The sequence below is a fragment of the Nuphar pumila genome, chromosome 13, assembly GCF_984573655.1.
Source record: "Nuphar pumila chromosome 13, dmNupPumi1.hap1.1, whole genome shotgun sequence".
Taxonomy (NCBI): domain Eukaryota; kingdom Viridiplantae; phylum Streptophyta; class Magnoliopsida; order Nymphaeales; family Nymphaeaceae; genus Nuphar; species Nuphar pumila.
In genome coordinates, this window is record NC_143261.1 from 49,236,008 (window position 1) to 49,259,644 (window position 23,637).

General features: G+C 35.0%; 1 protein-coding gene across 1 annotated transcript in view; it reads left to right on the top strand.

The window, feature by feature from the left end:
- Nucleotides 1-348: 348 nt before the first annotated feature.
- Nucleotides 349-23,637, top strand: part of LOC149818316 (uncharacterized) — a 30,427-nt gene continuing 7,138 nt past the window's right edge. The window contains exons 1-6 of the mRNA XM_089985604.1: nt 349-533; nt 1,425-1,480; nt 1,781-1,847; nt 1,917-1,972; nt 3,755-3,962; nt 16,167-16,255. Coding sequence (XP_089841730.1) covers nt 378-533; nt 1,425-1,480; nt 1,781-1,847; nt 1,917-1,972; nt 3,755-3,962; nt 16,167-16,255 — 632 coding nt within the window. The 5' untranslated portion in view covers nt 349-377. The remainder of the gene's footprint in view (nt 534-1,424; nt 1,481-1,780; nt 1,848-1,916; nt 1,973-3,754; nt 3,963-16,166; nt 16,256-23,637) is intronic.

Below are 23,637 nucleotides of genomic sequence, written 5' to 3' on the forward strand. Positions count from 1 at the left end.
CGAATCAGAACCGTTTACATACCTATGAATTTCTTATGGTACTACCGGATCAGGTGAAAATAGGTTGAACACATGTATTGACCCGTAAACCACCTGAACACAGATCCCACTAGTCCAAATCGGTGTCTGGATGGAACATTGGAACTAAAGAGTCCAAACATATAAAATATGACGGTTCAAAAGCACATTCGGGTTCTAGTTTAAGATCCATGGCCCAAATGATGTATCGGGTTCGAATCGGAAGTATGAGCAAATCCGATCCGTTTGCCTCTCACAGCCCTAAAGCGTTGGGTGCCACCGAAACCTATAAATACCCGTCCGGTCGCTCCCATCGTCCCTACCCTCCGTTTTGAAATTCTGCAGCTTCCCGCCTGAAGATGGCGTCGGAATTGGTCGAGTTCCAGCCCCCTCCGCTCCAGGACGAGGGGTTCTACACTTCGTGTCCTCGCGGCGGGCCCATATTCGCCGCCGGACTCGTCGGCCCCCTCACCAGTGTCCCCGAGTTCCAGGCGTTTGTGATCCATGAATTGGAGGTAATGCTCGGTCATAATCTCCTTCCTGCATTTGGTTTCGTCTTTTATCGATTGGAGGTATTTTATATCCTTCCTGCTTTAGGTGTTTCCCGGAGCCCGAGATGTCGAGATTTCAGCATCCAGGTTCTCCGGAGGATTTGATATCGTTCTGCATCTTGAAAACCCTAAAATCTGCAAAACCTGAGGGGTTAATTTCCATTGGATTTAATATCATCGTGTATGTCGGAAACCCTAAGAATTCTAAGCCCTGACCGGCCGAATTCCATTTCAATTTTACCTTTTTTAGCAAGAAATTGGAATTTTCCGGTTCTTTTTATTCCCCTGGTATGGGCTCTCAGTTTCCTACTTTTGTTTGGAAGTTTCCCTTTTTCCTTTAGTTGTATGAGGTCTGGGTGGGAATTCATGTATTACGTGTGATTGATTGCAAGCATATTCATCTCATCATCATCATATTTGAATTTCAGAGAAGTTTACTGCTCGAATTCTGATACATATATGTGCGATGCCTTAAAGTTTTAGAAATCTATGGTAGATTTTAGTTGTTTCTGTATGGTTTTTCTTTTTTTTTTGCATTTGGATATGGTAGGATTCTTCTCCCCCCCCCCCCCCCCCCTCCCAAAAAAATAAAAATTAAAATTAAAATAAAATTAAAAATAAAATAAAATAAAATAAAATAAATAAAATAAAATAAAATAAAATAAAATATTTCCCCTTTTTCCTTTTATTATCTTTATGAGTTGCTTCAAATGTATTTTCTGTTTTTATGACTATTAACATATATCCGTAGAGGGTGTTTCTGTGTAAGGCCATGAATTGAAATCTATGTTTAGGCGCTTCCTTTTTTCCTTGATTTGATTTTGATTTTTATTTGTTTTTTTTCCTGGTTGTCAGGGTTTGGAAAAGGACTTGTGTGAAGAATCATCTCAACCATGTGATATTGATCTGTCGTAAGTCAACCTTTTGGTTTCCTTACTGTGTAGATTGAAGCTAGTGTGTACCTTCTGCACCTTATCTTCACATCAAATTTAGTTCAAGATTCTTTTAGTTTGTATCTTTTTTTTTAATGGTGTGTAAATTTGAGCCCAGTTGTCGTTCAAATTTGTACTATTTGTTGCTGCTCTGTAGAAGGCAGAAGTGCTTTTTTGTTAAATTAAAACTGTGAAGGTCACTCGGTCTGAGTTGGAATTGATTAATTTCACAGTCTTTTTAAACATTTATTTGGTTTGTGCATTGGTACTCTTTTGTAGGGTTGAAGATCTGAAAGTTTTCACTGAGGAGGAGTTGGTAGGTAAAGCTTTCAAAGAAGCATTCAAGGTAAACTTGTAATCATTATATCTCCATGAAATGAACTGGCATATGATCCTAAGTTGGGATTTTTGTTAGGATCAAGAGGAAACTGGAAATACTTCACCATGTTCAAAAGGACAATTGGTTGAAATGTAAGTAATGCAGTAATGTTCTCGCTTCCTCTCTTGTACATACTGTAGTGGGTTTAGTTTCTTGTGATTGTCTTCAAGCATAGCCTTTTATTATTTGTTTCATTTAACTTTTTTTTTTCCTTGTTAAGCAAGCTGGGTATTTTTCCTTCTGTAGCTATCTAATTTGACCATTAATTTTGCAAGTTGTTTCATAAACAATATTCACAGACCTGACAAACTGTTTCAAGAACTTTGCGTACATCCATGATTGAGTTCGTTTAACTGCTGTTTACCCCAGGATTCAGCTGATTTTAAACGGATAACAGTATCTTCACATGGTATTTTTTCCATGAAAACGGAAGGAAATCTTATTTGAAAAAATAACATCACAGAAAGCCTACAAAGGGAGCTGAAACCTCCTATATTAATGAAGAATGACACAGGAACTAAGGTAATCCTCACTAAATGCCATCCTATTACCTTGATCACTCGCCCAAATAACTTATAGGTAAAAATGTGATAATTAACCACAATGGCCACCATATGAATGCGGCCCATAGAAGCACAAACATATGCCATCTCGTTGGCCTACTTACTGTTGGCACAATGGGCTAGTAGAATGTGAAATATTCCCATATCTAAGGAGACACTCACAATGTGTTCCCTCCCTCTATAAGGGGCTTTTCTCTGTCTCTGTCAATTATGGAACCTTAACAGATTTTTTTTATAGATGTTGTGTGGGCCCCATCGATGACCAATGAACTCAAAAGACAACATTCACATTCCCATAAAATTGGGTTCAAATGTGTACCCTTTAGTTGGGATCCAAACAATATTATCATAGAGCCTAGTTGGAAACAAGTTCAACTGCCTGAAGAATGTTATATTTTTGATACACATCTTACATCGTTAAATATGGAGTTAACGAAGTGATGTGCTCAATGAAAAATTCTAACATTTCGTTTCTCTCTTCAATTAAATGCTCTCAACATCTATCATGTGCAACAACTTCCAAAAGTGACCAGGACTATCCTTTTTTTATTCTCTCTCACAGATCTACTTTCTCAGTAATTCCCATCATAGTTCTGAAGTCTATTTGCCCCCCCAAGGTGGCCAAAATAATGTCCAAGATTTCTTTAATGAAGAAAACTGAAGAAAAGGTTTGATGATTCCCTCCTCATTGGAGAAACCGTTCAAATAAATGCCATTGTTCACATGAGGGGTCAACCATTTATAAACAGGACAAGCCAGGTACATGCCTTTTCCTTAATTTTGTTGGCAACTACTTAGGATGCTAGACAATCAAAAGCAGAAAAATCTTGATTCAGGTCTATACCATGCTTTGACCTAATTCATATGGAGCTGCTCTAAATTTGTTTGGGATTTACTATCATGAATTTCATGGCCCTACTCCCCGGTACTTTAACAAGCGTGTTGTCAATGTTGAAAGAAATCTTTTATGATAGTCCAAGCAATTGAGGTTGATTCTCACGATGTCTAACACGAGGATTTAGTGGGCAAAACCTCTCTACCTTTTAGATCATCACAAAATCTCATCATGTACATCTCAGGAAGTCTGAAAATTACTATCTTTTAAGACTTTTTAGGTTTCTGAAGAATGTAGTTTCTTATATTTTTGTTTTATGTGTTAACATGTGTACTTTATGTAAGGAGGGGTAATTTGTATTTTGTACAGTTATGTAAGTAAAGGAGGTTCATCATTTGACACATTAAATCAAAAAAAATGTGTGTGATTGATTTTGTATTCTTTTATAATAAGACAGTGCATTGGGCTTTTTGTAGGAATCTGGGTGGTCATAAAGATTCAACTGATGATTTTCCTTCTCACGAGAGTTCAAGCGAAGAAAGTTCAGAAACCTTTAAATCCTCCAACGGCATGGAACTTACAGCACAAAGTGAAGGCCATGCTGACATAGTTGATCATCGAGATTCAAGGAAAAAGAAGAGAGGAAGAGTGTTTGATCGAAATAGCCGTGCTGCAGAATTAGATGTACGTTCTCTTTCATGGTGTGCTTTTATGCTTTAATTTTTTCTGTTGTTCAGTACAGAGTTTAATGAAGCATGAATTTCAAGTTACTAGTTGTTGCTAAAAGTTCACGAATACACATCTTAAATTACTAGATGACCTGTACATTTTATTTTTGAAATAAGTTTTTTAGATATGTTCCCTAAGTTGTATATATTATAGTGGGGTGTCGATCATCTCTTCCAAGACAAAGAACCACTTGCCTTTTTTGGAGTAATGTTGCCATGTAGTAATAAATATGGCACCTCTCAATATCCAGAACACTCTCAAGAAGAAGCAGGAAGAGAAAAGAAGAATAGGGGCTGCTGCTGAACTGGTTCCCAATGAGGAACCATGAGATAGGATGTTATTATTTATAGAGTATGAGGTACAGTCCTTTCTTTACAACAATACATGTTTCCTTATGCAATAAGGAAACTGAAATACAAAGTTATATTTCCTTATACAAGAGGAAAACTAAATAACAAAGGAAACAACAATTATAAGGAAACCACACAAACTAGAAGATACGGTCTCTTATTCAGGATAGATCTGGATCAGATCTAAATCTAGGCACTGGATCAAGATCAGTTCTGGATCCGGGTCCAATATCCACACCCAATTGACGTTATCTCTTGATAGCCCCCTGAAGTTGGACATGGTAATCACCATGGACAACTTGGACTTCAAAAATCAAAATCTTTGCTTTGTCAAGCCCTTTGTAAAGAGATCTGCTACTTGATTTTTGAACCAACGAATCTTGCTTCAAGTTCTCTGTCTTCAATTTTACTTTTGATGAAGTGATGATCAATCTCTATATGTTTAGTTTTTCCATGATGCACAAGATTCAATGAAATTCTTATGGCACTGTCACATAATAAAACTGATCTAGTGATTATCTCATCCAACTCATGTAGCAAATTTTGTATCCATGTTGATTCTGAAGCAGTTGCTGCCATGGTTTGGTATTTGACTTCAATGCTATATCGGGATACAACCCTTTGTTTTCGACTTGACCATGAAACTAGATTACCTCAAACAAATACACAGTACCCTAAAATTGACCTTCTTTCATCTAGATCGCCTGCCAAGTCTACATTTGAATATGCCATAACTATGATTTTTTTTTCTTATAGCTTCTTTTCTTATAAAACAACCCATCACCTAGGGTACCCTTTAGATATCTTAAAATCCGTTTCACTGCTTCCATATGAGTGAGCCCTGGCTAATGCATAAATTGAGACACTTGGTTTAATGAATGTACAACATCTGGCTTAGTGAATTTAAGGTATTGCAACATTCTCACAATACTTTTGTACTCAGTTGGATCATCATACAACTCTCCCAAATTAATACTCAACTGCTGATGCATAAGAACATGGGTTAACAAAGGTTTACAGTCAGGCGTACCAGTCTTATACAAGAGATCCACAATATACTTATATTGAGTTAGGATTAACCTATCTTTCTTTTTATCAACTTCAATTCCAAGTACTTCAAGTGACCAAGATTCTTTATCTTAAAACGGTTGTTCATGACTTATTTTACTTCCTTAATGTGTTTATCTTATCTTCTTGTAACAATGATGTCATCCACATATATAAGCAAAAGAGTCATATATCCTTTACCTTTGTGGATAAACAATGAATGATCAAGAGAGGATTTATAGAAGCCATGTTTTTGAATTTCTAGAGAGAAACACTCAAACCACGAATGAGAAGCCTGATTTAACCCATATATTGCTCTCTTAAGTCTACACACATATTCAGTTGGATCATTTTCACCATATCCTTGTGGCTGTTCCATGTAAACTTCTTTTAAGTCTACATGGAAGAATGCATTCTTGACATCAAGTTGATTCAAGACTCAACCATGATCTACTGTTAAAGATAAAATGATTCTTATTGTTCCTATTTGAACCACATGGTTGAAAGTCTCCTCATAATTTATACCATACTCTTGAGTGAATCCTTTGGCAACTAAACGAGTCTTATATCTTTCAATGGTACCATCAGGTTTATACTTGATCTTATAAACCCATTTTGATCCGGTCACATTTGTATCTGGAGGCTTTTTAACTATTTTCCATGTTTGGCATTCATGTAATGCTCTCACCTCCTCATTCATGTGTTCAATCCATTTCTTATTTCTAATAGCTTGAAAATAAGAAATTGGTTCTTTTTGCTTCTCTATTTGTATGAGGAAAACTTGATGGTATTTACTGAAGTTTTCATAACTTACCCATCTCTTAATAAAATGTTTAATCCTATTTGACCTTCTGGACTCTGGTTGTGGCACAATTTCATTGTGTTGATTGACTTCATTTTCATCATTGCTTACGTTTTGAATTTGATGTTCGATATTTACATTGGTTGTTTCTTTGCCTCTTCGAGTGTAAAGTCGACCTTGTTTGTATCTCCCATTTGCAACTATATTTTCTTCAACAGTAATGAAAACTTCTCTATGCTATTCAAGATTATCTTAGACTCCTTGTGTTGAAAAATCAACAATGGGTGCTGAAAACAACTTTTCACTTAACCATGGCTAATAGTATTCCAGATTGCTCCCTTTTTCTTTTTGAACCTATTCTGCACATAAATCATACTCAAAAGAACCTGCTTCAAATGCTACATTTTTGGATTTTCTTAGGCATTTATTTTTGATATCATAGCACCGGGAGCCTTTATAATTGTCAGCATAACCAATAAATTTGCAAACATGAGCTCTAGGTTCAAATTTATTTCTCGGGGACTTATTTATGCGAACATAGCAAATGCATCCATACACCCGTAAAGAATCATAGTTAAGGTACTTCCCAAACAAAACATAATAACGAGATTTGTAATTTAAAATCTTCATGGGCAACATATTTATAATGTAAACAACTGAATGAAATGCCTCAGTCCAAAGATATAAAGGAGTTCTACACTTCTACTAGCATGCAACATAGCTAAGACACTTTCAAGTATATGCCGATGTTTTCTCTCTGCAAACCCATTTTGTTGAGGTGTGTAAGGACAATATATTCTTCTGTTGATTTCATTATTTTCAAGATAAGTAATGAATTCCTTTGAAGTACTCGCCTCCACAATCACACTAAAAATTTAGAATAGTCATAGAAAACTTATTTTTGACCATCATGTGAAACTTTGTGAATATATTAAAAACTTTGTGTTTATGCTTCATAAAATATATCTACGTATAACGAGAAAAATTATCAATGAAGGAAACATAGTAACAACTACCAGACAAAGAAACTTTAGGTGTTGGTCCTCATACATCAGAATGCCTAATTTCAAAAGGTTTTGAAGCTCTTTCTTTCAAGGAATTAAATGAAATTACATGACTTTGAAATTTGACAACTTGAACATATGACATTTGCAGACAAATAATCTAGGTTAGACTCAAGAGTTGGTTTACCAGAAGCCAATATTTTAATGAAACCTCAACTACAATGACCAAGACGATGATGCCAAAGATTGACTTTATTTGAAATAGAATTGAATAAAATAGATGGACTCGATAAACTTGGACTAGGCTTTGAAACATAACCAACAAACTTGAACAGAGGATCCTCATTGAAGTACATATTTTTCAACCTTTTGCCCTCAACGAACATCTGCTTCGTGTGAAGATCCTTGACACAAACAAAGGATGAAGTAAATACAACATAAGAATTGGTATTATCAATAAGCTTAGAGACAAAAATAAGATTTTTCTTAATATTAGGAACAAAGAAGACATTAGAAAGGTTCAAAGAACTAGATTTGGACAAGGGAATTGACACATTTCAAGTGTTTGTGATACAATGACGAGTCCCGTCTCCGATAACAATACTATCTTTACTATGATAAGGAATCAAAGTTGAGAACTTACCCTCATCATCTGTGATGTGGTTAGCAGCCCCATAATTGAGATACCACACTGCTTGTTCATTTTGCTTCAAATTAAGTCCTGCAAGGGTTGTAAGTAATAATTGCTTATCTACAGGAAACTGATCTTCACCACTTGTCTGACCTCCAGATTAGCCTTTGCTTTGGTTTTTATATTGTGCCTATGTTGTTCCCTGATTATACCTAGGATCCTCTTTGAACCATCAATTTGCTTTAATATGCCCCTGTTTTTACATATGAAGCATGTAGGGATATAACATCATCCGTGTGCATCAATGCTAAGGGGAATATTAGGTGTGAGAAGTATACCTCTGCCTCCACGACCTTGTCCCCTGCCTCCTCTTCCACAATCACGTTATACATTAGTAACCAGAACTTTTTAAGGTTCATGAGAGATATCTACATCACCACTGAGTCATCTCACGATGTAACAATTTGACCTTTAGATTCTCAAATGCAGGGATCATATCTGAATACTGCAAAGTGATGGAAAGAACATGATAATCAGGGCTAAGACCACTGAGAGCCTATTGTACCATATCTTTATCAAAAACCTTATAACCAACCATGACAAGCTGATCAATGATACTTTTCATCTTATTGAGGTATTCCATAATCGCCATAGAACCTTTTTTCAAATTTTCAAATTCTTTTTTCAGAAACATAATTATGGACTCAGATATCTGAGAATACGTCTGGACTAACATAGTCCAAAGCTGTAGAGTCATGCAATCATTAGGTACCCCAATGAGTACCTCCTGCAATAAAGTGTAGATAATATACGCAACTAAAGCCTGATCTCTCTTCACCTACGAAATAAACTCTGGATTCCTGATATGAACAAATGAAATAACTCCATTCTCATCTCCTTGCTGATATATTCTAGTGGAGGGACGATGGATCCATCAAGGTGTCCAAAGAGTTCTTGACTCGTAATGAAAGAAATTATTTGCCTCTTCCAAGTTAAAAGGTTGGAATTGTTTAGTTTTTCAGAAACTAATTGGGGTAGGAAGGTAGAGGAGTGGGATAATTGAGAAATTGAATCCATGAAAGACATGAAACGAAAGAGATACTTAATCAATCACGTCAATGCAAACAAAGCTGAACCAACCTTTTTTTTTTTGCATTGGTAAACCAGGCATATAGGAGTTACGTGCTGTTCAGAAATCCACAGTTTCTGATATAAAATATCCTTTTTTTTTTTTAAATATCAAAGACCAAAGAGTGACGTGATGATTAAAGAGGAAATAAGCAAATCAGATTTTCTGTAATCTGGTTTCAGATCTGAAAATCTGGATAAAAAATGGTTTTAAAATAGATTTCATATCTGTAAAATAAAAACAGCAGGATAGGAATTTAAAGAAAATAGGGAAATCTCAAGGGCGTGACGTCAAACAAGAAAAGAAGGAAAAAAACGAATATTGATGTCAATGAAGAATTAGAAATATATGTTTAATCATATGACATAAAGAAGATTTGGAATAAAAATAACAGGACAATGGAAGAACACAAGGAGGAAGAATAAGAAAGAGATGGAAAGCAAGGTATGAAACCCAAGATCTCTTAGACCGTATCTCAATAGATCAAATCGATCTCCTGCCCTGATACCATAATAAATATGGCACCTTTCAATATCCAGAACACTCTCAAGAAGAAGCAGGAAGTGAAAAGAAGAATAGGGGCTGCTGCTGAACTGGTTCCCAATGAGGAACCATGAGATAGCATGCTCTTATTTATAGAGTATGAGTTACAGTCCTTTCTTTACAAATATACTTGTTTCCATATGCAATAAGCAAACTGAAATACAAAGGTATATTTTCTTATACAAGAGGGAAACTAAATAATAAAGGAAACAACAATTATAAGGAAACCACACAAACTAGGAAACATGGTCTCCTATTCAGGCTGGATCAGGATACTGGATCTGAATATAGGTACTGGATCTGGATCCAATATCCAGACCCAACTGACATTATCTCTTGATATGTAGATGGTTCTCCTATTAGGTATTGCACAATGTGTCACGAACATCTCCAATAGAGCGCTGTGTTGAGCTCTCCTGGGATCACCTGATGACAAGTCAATGAGTAGTTTCTTAGGTAACATCTTGTCCCAACCTTAGGTAACTTTTACCTTTTTTTGACTTTCTTAAAAAAATAAAAGAAAAAAGGATGCTTTCTCTCTCTCTCACGCATATGATTACGGTTGCAACAAAAGGATAAGAAGGCAAACTGTTGGTTAAAACATGGAATGAAGAAAAAAAAGGCTAAAGATAATGAGATTGATGGCAATGACGATGGTGCATGAGAGTTAACTTTCTTCATATATACATTTTTAATTCCGTTCTGTTTTCAGCAGGGATGTCAATGGATCAGATTTTATCTGATATCTGACCAAATCCGATTTCATTTAATCAGATTTGATAAGCTGAAACCATATCTGATTATAATCCGATGCGGATATGGTTTTGGTTTTTTGCTACCGAAGCCGACGGATATGCAGATTTGATGAACATCTGAATCCGATTACATGTTAAAAAAAAACAGATTGGTATTCGCTTTTCACCAACCAAGTCCGAATCCGAATCCGTTTAGGCAACATCCGATAAGTTGGATTTGGCATTGGTCACATCCAATATGAATCTGAACCATTTACATCCCTATTTTTCAGTGTTTCAAAATATTGGATTTCGTTTGGCATTACATAAAGGATCATTTATGCAGTCAAACGTGCTATGTGCCAGGCCCCTAAAGGGCCTAGTCAGTGCCTAAGCAGAACTAGGTATCGACTAAGGATTCTTTTTTAATTAATAAATTATATAAAGTGCTAAAATTAATAAAAATTTAATGATATTATTAGCATTGTTGTAGTCATTCATTTAGTTTTGTTCCATTGAATGGGATGGACCACTTTGGCCTTTGGGTTATCGCATGGGGATTATATATAGAGTCTATCCCTTTGACAAAATTATACTTATTATTGCTAATGAGAACACAAGATGCATCTTCACTTTCATAAAACTTCTCTTTCTTCAAGCATTAAGAAAGGTTTTCTACAAATCACATACACAACTATCATAATGGAAATCATTAGAAGCAACAATTAATTGAGAAGCAAATAGAGAATGGACTAAAAATGGAGGTCTGGAATAGATTACAGACCAGCTCAAACATCCATTGCAAAAGAAAAAGGATAATAACTGTAAAAAAACAACTTTGAATATATTAGGTTCAATAATGAACCAATACACATGCACATGAAGTGCAGATATACCCACTAAAGGGGAAAACACAAGCACATAATGTGCTAACACATAAACCCACAAAAGGGGCAAAAATGCTTATAAGGCATAAGTTAATATTATTGAAGAGAAGGAGGGTGTAACACCCATTACAATGGAGCAAAAGCTTCTACAAGGAGTGACAAATACAAGGGGGAAAACCCCCTATTTATAAGCCTTCGAGGAGCCACATAGGGGGCTCCCAAAGGAGTCGTTGGGAGCCCCCAACGACTCTTTGGGGAGTCCTCCAATGTGGCGCAAACCACAAAAAATAAATTTAGAAAAAATAAAAATAAAAATAAAAATAAAAGAGAAAATACAATTATATTCCAAAATGGAATATGCATAAAATGACTAAACTACCCCTACGACTAATATAGGAAAATATATATTATATATATATATTTAGGAAGATACATATACATATATACCATATATGTATATGTATTATCTTTTATATATATAAAATATATCTAATTACAATAATTGATGAGTACATTTTAACACCCTCAAACTTTGCGTGGGGAAACGAAAAGATTGAAAAAAGTCGCAAGACTCCAAGAGGCTTCGGTAAGGATGCCATTGAAATTTGCAAATGCCTTCCTCCAATTGTCTTCTAATGGTGAACACATTTCCCGATCTATCCAGAGTATTTCTTTTTATCTCATCTCCAAGATCCTGTGGAATAACAACCAAGAACAAGTAAAAAATATCTTTGCACTTTACTCAAATGGAACATTCCTAACAAGATTAATCAAAACCATATCGGATGACTCACCCACAAAACAATGATGAAAAAATATAACTTATGCATAGAAATTTGAAGCACATGATAGGATAATTACTTTAGCATGAAAATTTCAAAATCATATATCATATCAAAGAGGAAACGAATTACAAGAATGCATAATGCTTTCACAAGCTCTTAAAAATGGACAAAACACATATCCGCAATGAGAATAAAGCAATGGTCCGCCATGGGACCCTACAAGAGGCTTATAATGAAGTGCCGAACAAGAGAAACGAAGTCTTCAAGAGCAAACAAGAGAGCACGCATATACCCAAATAGCCACTAATGGGCAAGAGAACAACAAAAAAACCCCAAAAGTGGCAAAACACCCAAAAGAAGAGGAAAAATATATATTCCACTCAAGAAGGCTTCAAAGAAGCATATAAAGAGGTATGAATTAATGGGTGTTATTCATTTTACAATGCATAATCTACACATTTCTCTATTTTAGTAGGGAACCTTACACATTTAGGAACATCTTACTCAAATGATTGCAATTATAAAAATTCATTTTGCATATTAAATACAAAAGGTGGCCAAAACCATAAGCACTTAGTATGTAGATTAAATGCCAAAAAATTTTGCTTTTAAAATATGCATATTAATGATATGATTCTCTTGTATCTTTAAAGGGCAAAATATGAATAAAATTTCACAAATTTCAACAATAGTTCATCTATTACAAGCAATTACCTCATTAGCCCTCTAAAACCCACAAATCAAGTGTAAAAGCTACTAGAACAATAACATAACCATAATGTCATTAAAGGCCAAAAGACACACACAAAGGTGTGTAAAAATACCTCTTGTCTACATATAATAATACTTGAAATGAGTGTATCAACGACAAGAACAAGAAAATACATGCCAACATGGACCAAAAACATCTCTTGTCTACGTAAAAAGACACTAAAAAACAAGTATGTTCAGCTACTAGAGCAATAGTATCAAGCCAACCATGGGCTAAAACACAATACATCTCTTGTCTACATAAAATGACACTTGAAATGAGTGAAAGAAGCCAACCGTGGACATACATTTCAACGACTAGAACAAGGACACAAATGCCAACATGGATTAAAATCACACACCATGGTGTGAATCAACGTGCCTTGTCTACATATGATGACACTTAGATAAGAGGTATAAGAGAAGAAGACTTTTGAGGCAATAAAACTTGTAATGACAAACATATAAATAAAACCTTGGACAATATTTTGAAAATAAATATGTGCACATACGCACAACAAGAACACTTGAAACACTTGTGCACAAAAAGCACAAGACACGAACTCACAAATGTGCAAATGACTCATAAGATTCATAAACAACAAAGGTTGAGCAATAGTCCCAAAACCCTTGAATTAAATATACCTTAAAACATTTAAGGTTCCAAACGCCATATATCCATCACATTTATATATAAATAAGAGCATCCATAAGATCAATGGCCAAAAGAAAACGAGTGACACACTCATAATTAGAGATCATATAACAAATCATTCTAGAGTCCCAAGGTGCCCATAACTCACCTCAACAACCATTTATAATATGGCAAGTGGACAATCTAAAATGACATAACACAAGGTGCCCATAACTCACCTCAACAATCATCTCTAATATAACAATAAGGCCATAAAAAAAGGATTGATGCATCATATAACTTGTGATGGATAGAAAATAAATGCCATAAAAAGGCAATGAACTCTTAGGGAAATCATTTTCCAAATATGTGATTTTACAAAGAGGGCCGATTCAAAGGTCCAACATAATTAATCACAACAATATGCCTTATAACAATGATTTTGCATAAACACGAAATTATGTTCAATCATGATCATTATAAAAAAGACTTAATAAACACAACATGAAATATATAAGTAATGTTATGTGTGAGAACGAATTTGGAATAATCCAAGAATCAAATCAAGCCTTTATAAATTGCAATTATATGCATACCAAGATGTAGAATAACAATAATCTTAAATGAGCAAATTTAGGACAACATGTAACAAGATATTGCGGAAGTACTTATAACGATAAAAAAAACAATCTCACAAGTCCATTAAGGGACAAAAAACAAGCCCTAAAGAAGGCAATATAAACATCTCTTTATTGAAAAGAGAGTACCATGTGAAAAAGTCTACGAAGAGACAATACGCATACAAGCACAAATACTTTATAAAAAATGTGCACAAAGGCACTCTCACAATACTTGAACAAAATACGCAAAAAACGTAAAAGTAGCAAACATGCACTAAGGCATGTAATATATAGAAAAGGGCAAAATGCTTGAGTCTCTCAAGCTTTCATAAAGATGGTAATATTTAAGAAGTCTCATAAAAACCAATATTGTTATTTAAAAAGAAGCTTATAGCAATCATGAAATCTTCTCAAAGAATATATACTCATAAGAAGATTCATAAGGATCAAAAGGCCTCTCAAAGAGAGATCAACAAAAAAAAAACAAATCCCCAAATGAAGGTACATACGAAAGGAAGAGGAAAAACTTTATTAAAGTGGAGAAAATCCCAAAAAGAATAATAGGATTGCGTTATGACATAAATCTATAAACAAAAAATCATAATATTATATGACTTAATAGATTATAACCAACTCCTAATGTAATAAGTATGCAACATTAATGAAGACCATAAATTTTATAATAAAACATATTCTTGAAATTGAATTGAAGAATGTAAAGAGAATAACCATATTTTATGAGATCATTTTTAAAACTTAATTCAACCGGTATTATAAAATGCCTTCTTAATCAAATATTACTCGTATGAAAAAGAACTTATTAGGTAGGAAAATAAAAAATCATTTTTCAAAGACACATGATATTATGAAAAGCCTCATATAGGACATTTTAGAGGGTAAACACATACCTTTAATATGAAATAAATATGATGAGAGTATGTGAGCAATGCTACATATCTCAGAAACATTTTACTTCTACCATAACTTTCTTAAAAGACTTATTTTTCAAGAAAAGGCATACGAAAGAGAATAATATACGAAAGAAAAATAAAAAGTTCAATGGAATTAAGACTCCAAACTCGTAATGACAAGGAGAACACATATGCAAAAACATATCTAATTCTTTATAATGCACAATACTTAAAAAAATATAATGCATACCAAATGATTTTAAGAAGCAAAAGAGAGAAACGAGAACTTCACCATTTTCTTTAAAATTTCTTGAATAACACGCTTCCCAATGCAACAAAGAGCAACTCGATCCCAACCTGACTCTGATACCATGTAAAGAAACGACTTTGAATATATTAGGTTCAATAATGTGCTAACAAATAAACCCACAAAAGGGGCAAAAATGCCTATAAGGCATAAGTTAATATTATTGAAGGGAAGAAGGGTGTAACACCCATTACAATGGAGCAAAAGCTCCTACAAGGAGTGACAAATACAAGGGGCAAAAGCCCCTATTTATAAGCCTTTGAGGAGCCACATAGGGGGCTCCCAAAGGAGTCGTTGGGAGCCCCCAACAGTCACATTTGTGACCGTTGGGGGCTCTCCAATGACTCTTTGGGGAGTCCTCCAATATGGCGCAAACCACAAAAAATAAATTTAGAAAAAATAAAAATAAAAATAAAAATAAAAATAAAAATAAAAATAAAAATAAAAATAAAAATAAAAATAAAAGAGAAAATACAATCATATTCCAAAATGGAATATGTGTAAAATGACTAAACTACCCCTACAGCTAATATAAGAAAATATATATTTTATATATATATATATATATATATATATTTAGGAGATACATATACATATATACCATATATGTATATGTATCATCTTTTATATATATAAAATATATCTAATTACAATAATTGATGAGTACATTTTAACAATAACATCAGAGTTCAATTAATGTGAAGCATCAAAACCATTGTAATGATAGCAATAAAATTATTCTAATAAAAAGACTACTGGGGTAAAGAGTACAAAATGCAAATTAGTTCTGTGAGAGAGAGAGAGAGAGAGAGAGAGAGAGAGAGAGAGAGAGAGAGAGAGAGAGAGATCTATACCTGGTGCTAGTTGGCAGGTTGATCGAATCTGGTTGGCCGACTAGATGCCCTGCCCTAGCACGACTAGGTTACTTTGACTAGGCAGTTCTTGATACATGTTAAATATGTTTGATGTTTTCAAAATATTCCGAGTATGCTTCTTCACCTTTAGTTCATCTTTTCAACAAACAGAGTGCTTATATCTCAAAAGTTGAACAACTTGCACAAGTTAAGCGAAGGCAAGAGGAAGACAAAGCAGAGGCCAAACTTCATTCTCTGAGGTATATGTTCTGGACATAGTACACAATTCTATAATTGCATTCATCTGCTTATCAGGAACAAATATAGCAATATCTTTTGGTACTGTAAAGGAATTACTGGAATTCAGATTCCTTTCAGTCCAATTTTTCTATGGGGTTGTAAATGGTTCAACTGGACAGGTTTGTCCTTAAGGCAGTATTTGATACGCTGAACAAATGGGACCAGACACTCGTTTTGGACAAGTGTTTTCAGGATAATTGAGTTGCAACCCTAAGGGTGCAACTCTATTGTTCCAAAAAAGGTGGCTAAAGTGTAGCGGAAGGGCTGCAACAGTCCCTTCCAATGTTGTATCCTATATCACATGGACTCTTCTAACAGGGCACTGCACCCGCGTCGCACCCGCACCCAGGCGGGTGCGACACTTGGACACAGATTCCTTTGTGTTAGGTGAAGTCAACCATACTGAGGTCCATTTCTATCTAAAAGTAGATTCAGTTAACCCTAATCAAGTTCATTTTTATCTATATTATATATATAAATAGATAAATGCACACATACACTTAGTGTTAACTTAAAACAGTTAAAAATTATATATATATATATACACCCTCCCCGCACCCAAATTTTTTTAAAGTGCCGCATTGCTGCACCCGCACCTATGTGACATAGGTTGTATCCCTCAAATCAAACACCTCCTAGGGATCACAGTTTCAACTCATCCTTAGGTTTAGAGACATGCATCCTAATTGACCCATCTATATCTTTTCATTTATTTTATATTTAACCAAGCCTTAGACAGATCTTTACCCGGTAAGCGTTCGATAGTCAATTCCAGAACCAGAATCATGTTGGAAGCTGTTTAACTATTAAGTCACATTCTAAAGGAAACCATACATATTTTATAGAGAAGAATGTGTGAGAACACGATACTTTCTTAACTTTCTTTATTTGTCCCCCTTTATATATATATATTGTATTTTAGGAATATATGTATTTTTTCCCTTTATTATTATTTTTGTATTTGTTCAGCCCTAAAGGGGCATTTAAGTCTTTTGGTCAGCTAGTCGTTAAACTAGTCTAACGGCTAGTTGACTAGCCAATAGACTAGTCTAATAGCTAGACTAGCCGTTGGACTAGTCTAACCGCTAGTCCTCCCTCTACTTTGTATATATGTTGGGGTTGAACCCCCTCCCATGTATATGCTTTTTCTTGAGCATTCATCATTAATAAAAAATATTATTTTTATTTTCTTGTATTTGCCCTTAGTGGCTTGTGAGTGTGTGCATTTTGTGTTTTTGTATTTGTCCTTGGTGTGTTGTGGGATTTGCTCTTAGTCATAGTTGGCAAACCCGGCGAGTAGACTTGGGAATTGCCCGAGTAGACTCGGATCGGACCCCAACTGGGTCATGATTCAAGACCATCGATCTGTTAAAATTATACATCTATACATATGGTGTATATATATATATATATATATATGTATTTACATATGTACATATGAACGTATGAAAATGTATTATATATATAATATTTATTTGATGTATATATATTTTTCTTTTCTTTATTTTCCTTTTTCTTTTATCTAGTTCATTTAGAACTAGATCTAGTTCATTTAGAACTAGTTCTAGTTCTTTTAGAACTAGAGTTGGACTAGTCAACACTTTGTTGACTAGTCAAAGGAGTCATTGGAGTAGTCCAACGACTCTTTTGAGTCCTCTATTTCTAGCCGTTGACCACACTATTTGTAGAGGGAATCCTTCGCAGCAAACCCTCTAGTGGCACATACTATTTGTGTCAGGATTTCTGATGTGTTGGATTTTCAGAATATTTCAAGGCAGTTTCATTGTTGAAAGTTGGTCCTGTTTGGGTTTCTGAATTGTTGCTGCTTGTAGTGACATACAAAATTCATAATGTTTAGGATTGATCCTTGTTTTCCTAAACATGGGGAATAAACCTTTCTATTAAGTGTCGTGAAATGGGCTGGACTAGTTTGGGTCTGATCCAGACCCAAACCGGGATTGCGTGATTGACGTGCTTACTAGGGCACGTTTGTAATATTATGTTTGTTGTAGGACAGTCATGTCCATAACCAAATTACTTTGTAACCTAATACATAAATATAAAGAATCATGTCACGTATGCATTAAGAAAATCATGAACCTGTGCAGCCCCAAAACGACTCAGCGTCTTCTTCTTCTACCTTTTTCCTCCTGTTGCATATCAGGTTTGGTGAAAACTCAAGTTCTAACATGGTATCAGAGCAAGGTTGGATCTAGGGTTTGATATTGCTTCTAAAAGGTATGACCATAGAGAATATCTGATTTCGGTCAAGAAAATATTCTTCTCTCTGTTTTTTTATCTTTCCTCTCTTCCGCAATCTGTGTTATCGTATTTTCTCCCAAAAGTATGATTTCTTCTTCTCGTCCCCATCTTTTCTTGAAAGTACTTTCGTGTTTTCATCTGAAACACATCTTCTCTTCTTAAAAGTCTGTTATCTATTGCATTCTCATCTTGAAACCCTTTCTTGAAACTCGTGAATTTTGTGTTTAAATTCTCATCGTGACCCATCTTCTTGAATCACTACTATATTCCAAGCAAAACTCGTGATTTTTTTTAATCCTAGAATCTGTTTTCTTATTCTCTCATCTGAAAACTGATCGTTGATTAATCTGAAAACACGATTTATCGTGATCTTGGTATAATGATTTTTTTTAGCCTATTAATGCTAATCGAACACAGCATGTTCAGGTGGCTTGATTCATGAATATTGAATTGATAATTTGAATATTCACGTGATCTAATATTTGTTAAAAAAAAGGACAACAGATCCAAATTCTGTTATAACTAGTTCACTTCTGGACTGAATTTAAATAATCACATTATCTTGAAGTTTGATTAGTCATTCGATTGCTCCTTTCTTAGAGTATTTTTCACTTTATATTCACGTATCTCATAATCATGGATTCTTCTTCAACCCAGTCCGGTTTGTCATCAAACTTCCTTAGCCAACTTGTCTCTGAGAAGTTAAATAATTCCAATTTCCTAACTTGGAAGAGGCAAATAGTTCCTTTTATCAGGAGCCAACATCTCTTTGGTCATCTGGATGGATCAATTCCAGCCCCACCAGAGTTCATCGCAAAGGAGGAAACAGACGCATAAGGGATTGCATCTACTAAGCTTGTTCGCAACTCGGATTATGTCTCTTGGATGAAAAAAGACCGGGCATTAATTGCCTACATCACATCTACCTCGTCTCAGGAAGTACTAGTTGCTATTCCCGATGACTGCACAACGATGGAATTGTGGGACAGGTTGACACAGACATACTCTCAGATATCTGAAGCCAGAGTTTTGTTCCTCAAGCGTGAATTTCAGCTTCTCAAGAAAGACAACCTATCTATCATGGATTATTTGAATAAGGTGAAGACTATTACATATCTGTTAAAATGTACCTATTATATATATATACATATATATATATATATATATATTCTGTTTATTACATCAATACCCGATAGGGGTATTTTTGTAATTTCACAGTTGTTTTAGAAAACAACTATTTTTTCTTTTTTGATCAAATGTAATTTTTATTTTTTATTTTTTTATTTCTTTTTTTATTATTTTTGAGGACCAAAAGGGGCTCCAACATAGAAGTCGTTGGAGCCCCCAACGGTCACAAATGTGACCGTTGGGGGCTCCCAACGACTCTATGGGAGCCCCCTTTTGGCTCTCCTTTTAAGGCCCTTTGGCCCTCCTTTTTCCTCCTCCTTCTCTTGTATAAATAGGGGTGATCCCCTTGTGTATTTTCATCTTGGAGAGCTCCTCTCTCTTTTCAATAAGAGGCTTTGTATATTGTTGCCTTCTTAAAGGCTTGTGCTTGTATTGTCCCTTCGTGGACTTGTGATATTTTCTCTTTTATTCATTGTTGTATGTGCTTGTATGCACTCTTTATATTTCCGCAATATCTCATTACATGGTATCAGAGCCACTCGATTCTTGAAGGAAAGGTGTGGTTCGTGTATCTCTTATTTTGGTGGACATCTTTTCACTTCTTGGCAACATCATGGAGACAAAGATTGATCTTTCTTTCAAACTCAATGGAAAGAACTATATGATGTGGGCATCGGCAATGGAGAATAATCTCAAAGGGAAGAAGCTTTGGGGTTATGTCATGGGGACCGTTCCGGAACCTAAGCTTATGCTCACAAAAATGGAAGAAGATCAAGAAAAAGCTCTTGAGGGAGATGCTCGTCTCAAGGCCATTGAAAATCATCAAAAGGAAGTAGAAGATTGGGAAAGCAATCACGCAAAAATCCTTGCGTGGTTTATGAACAATGTGAAGCTTAAGGTATGTGCTAATATAGCTAAATTTCGTCGAGCCAATGAGGCTTGGTCCTTTATGAGGGGTATGTATACCCAAAAGGATCTTGCAAGAGCATACTTCTTGCAAGAAAAAGTTAGAACCACCAAGCAAGGTGATTCTAGCATTCAAGACTACTATAGTGCCCTTAACCCACTATGGGATGAATTGGCTCTTTTAGAGCCAAAGTGGGTTTCTATGGAAGATGTTGATTTAAGACAAAAACAAATGGAACAAGAGCGATTGTTTCAATTTCTTTTTGGGCTACGCCCCGAATTTGAGCAAGTGAGATCCTCACTTCTCCATAGATCTATTTTTCCTCCTATTGAGGATGCTATTGCCGAAATCACTCAAGAGGAGACAAGGCTTGGCATGAGTAAGCATGTTGATGAAGTCCTTGCCGTATCCAAACCGGGTAACAATGTTAGAACCTATAAGCCTCCTCATTTTGGGAAACAAGGGAACTACAATGGAGGAAGAAAAATGATTGTTTGTCATTATTGCAATGAGCCGGGTCACATTAGACCCGTTTGTCCAAAGCTTATGGGAGCCTTCAAGCCTAAAGTAGCCTCTCTTGAAGAAACCACCTCCAAAGAAGATGAAGGCAAAAACAATGACATTAAAGAAACTCTTGGACAAATATCTATGGCTCTCCAACAAATGCTTAAAGTTTCTTCCTCCACATCGGGTGCGGCCATTGCTTCGACATTATCACCCAGTACGTATTCTTGGATCCTTGATTCCGGAGCTTCTTTTCATATGACCCCTCATGAGAATGCACTTAGTGATGTTTGCATCAATTCAAAGGACTCTTGTGTCTCAACGGCCGATGGAACTTTTTTGAAAATTTCAAGTATTGGCTCTTTTAAAGATTCTCAAAATTTTTGTGTTCCAAAAGTAAGAGTTGTTCCCAAATTAAATTTAAACCTTTTTTCGGTTTCTCAAATTGCCGACCATGGATGTGAAATATCTTTCTCATCTAATGGTTGCTTTGTGCAGGATCTCCTGTCCGGGAAACGGATTGGGCAAGGCCATAGAAAGGGAGACCTCTATTATATGGACCATCTTGATCTCCCTACAAACTTTTTTTGTTCTTATGTCCAAGAAAAAAATATGGAAACTTGGCATAAAAGACTTGGTCATCCAAGTTATTCCAAAATGTATCTCTTTCCTTTTGGAAACAAATTTTGTAAGGAAAAAGAAATTAATTGCAAAGATTGCATTTTTGGAAAAATGAAGTCTATTCCTTTTCCAACTAGATCTTTTTTCTCATCAAGGCCTTTTGAATTGGTGCATTCGGATGTTTGGGGTCCTTCTCCGGTTATGTCTAAAGGGGGTTATTCATATTATGTTACGTTTGTTGATGACTTTACTCGGTATGTTTCGATTTATTTCCTTAGTCATAAGTCGGAAGTATTTACTTTCTTTAAAGATTTTCATAAAAAGGTTCAAAATCAATTTCAAAGTAACATATCTATTTTAAGATCCGATTCCGGTGGTGAATACTTATCTCACGAATTCCAAAACTATTTAAACCAAAATGACATTTGTCATCAAAAGTCATGTCCTAGGACTCCTCAACAAAATGGCCTAGCGGAAAGGAAACATAGGCACATTATAGAAACCGCTAGAACATTGCTTGTGTCTAGAAATATTCTAAAAATTTTTTGGGCGGAAGCCGTTCTTACCTCAACCTATCTAATCAATAGAATGCCCTCTTCTAAGTTAAAAAATGCTTCTCCCTATGAGAAACTCTTTAAGTTTTCACCCGATTTTAATCGACTTCGTATTTTTGGTTGCAAATGTTTTGTCCTACTACATAAAAGGGATAAGTTATCTCCCAAAGCAATTGAATGTGTATTTTTTGGATATGGTGAAAATAAAAAAGGGTATAGATGTTATGATTTTAAGAATGATAAACTATATGTTTCAAAAGATGTAACATTTCTCGAAGAAGAAAACGGTTTTGATAAAATAGAAGAGACAAATGAAATTGATTATGTATTCTTATATGATCTTATTGATGACATACAAGAAGATTCTCTTGAAAACATAGATGACACTCACGAGGTATCCCCTCTTGACATAACACTCTCAAATGATAATAATTCAAATACAAATGTTCATGATAGCAATGCCAATATAAATGTTTACTCAAGAAGAAATCAAGAAAAACCTATTAGTGCCCTCGAAAAATACTCTCAAATTTCCGAATCCATTGAGGAACCACAAGTTAGGCATTCTTCTAGAATATCAATACCCCCAAATAGGTTTGTCTCCTATGACTCTTTAACTCCCAACTATCGGGCATGTTTGATAACTCTACACTCTTATTTTGAACCAACCCACTATAATCAAGCTAAATCTATACCTCATTGGGTTGAAGCAATGCAAGTTGAACTAAATGCTTTAAAAAAGGCCAATACTTGGGAAGTAGTTGATCTACCCTCACACAAAAAACCTATTGGTTGTCGTTGGGTCTTCAAAGTTAAAACTAAAAGCGATGGCTCTTTGGAACGATATAAAGCAAGATTGGTTGCTAAGGGATACTCCCAAGAATATGGTATTGATTACGAAGAAACATTCGCCCCCGTAGCTCGTATGACAAGTGTCAGAACCTTAATAGCTGTCGCATCAACCAAAAAATGGCCTATTTATCAACTTGACGTAAAAAATGCTTTTTTAAATGGAAGTTTAAGTGAAGAAGTTTATATGGATCCACCACCCGGAATAAATATTTAGCAAGGTCAAACACTTCGGCTTTTAAAGGCATTATATGGTCTTAAACAAGCTCCTAAGGCTTGGTATGATCGTTTTAGTGATATCATGATAAAATTAGGATTTCATTCTTGTTATACTGACACTGCTCTTTTTGTTAAAAATGCAGGTTCTAGTATCGTAATTTTGTTGCTTTATGTTGATGATATGATTATCACTGGAAATGATCAAAGTAGTATTATTAATGTTAAAAATATGTTAAAAGATAATTTTGATATGTCTGATTTAGGTTTTCTCAGATATTTTCTTGGAATTGAGGTTGCA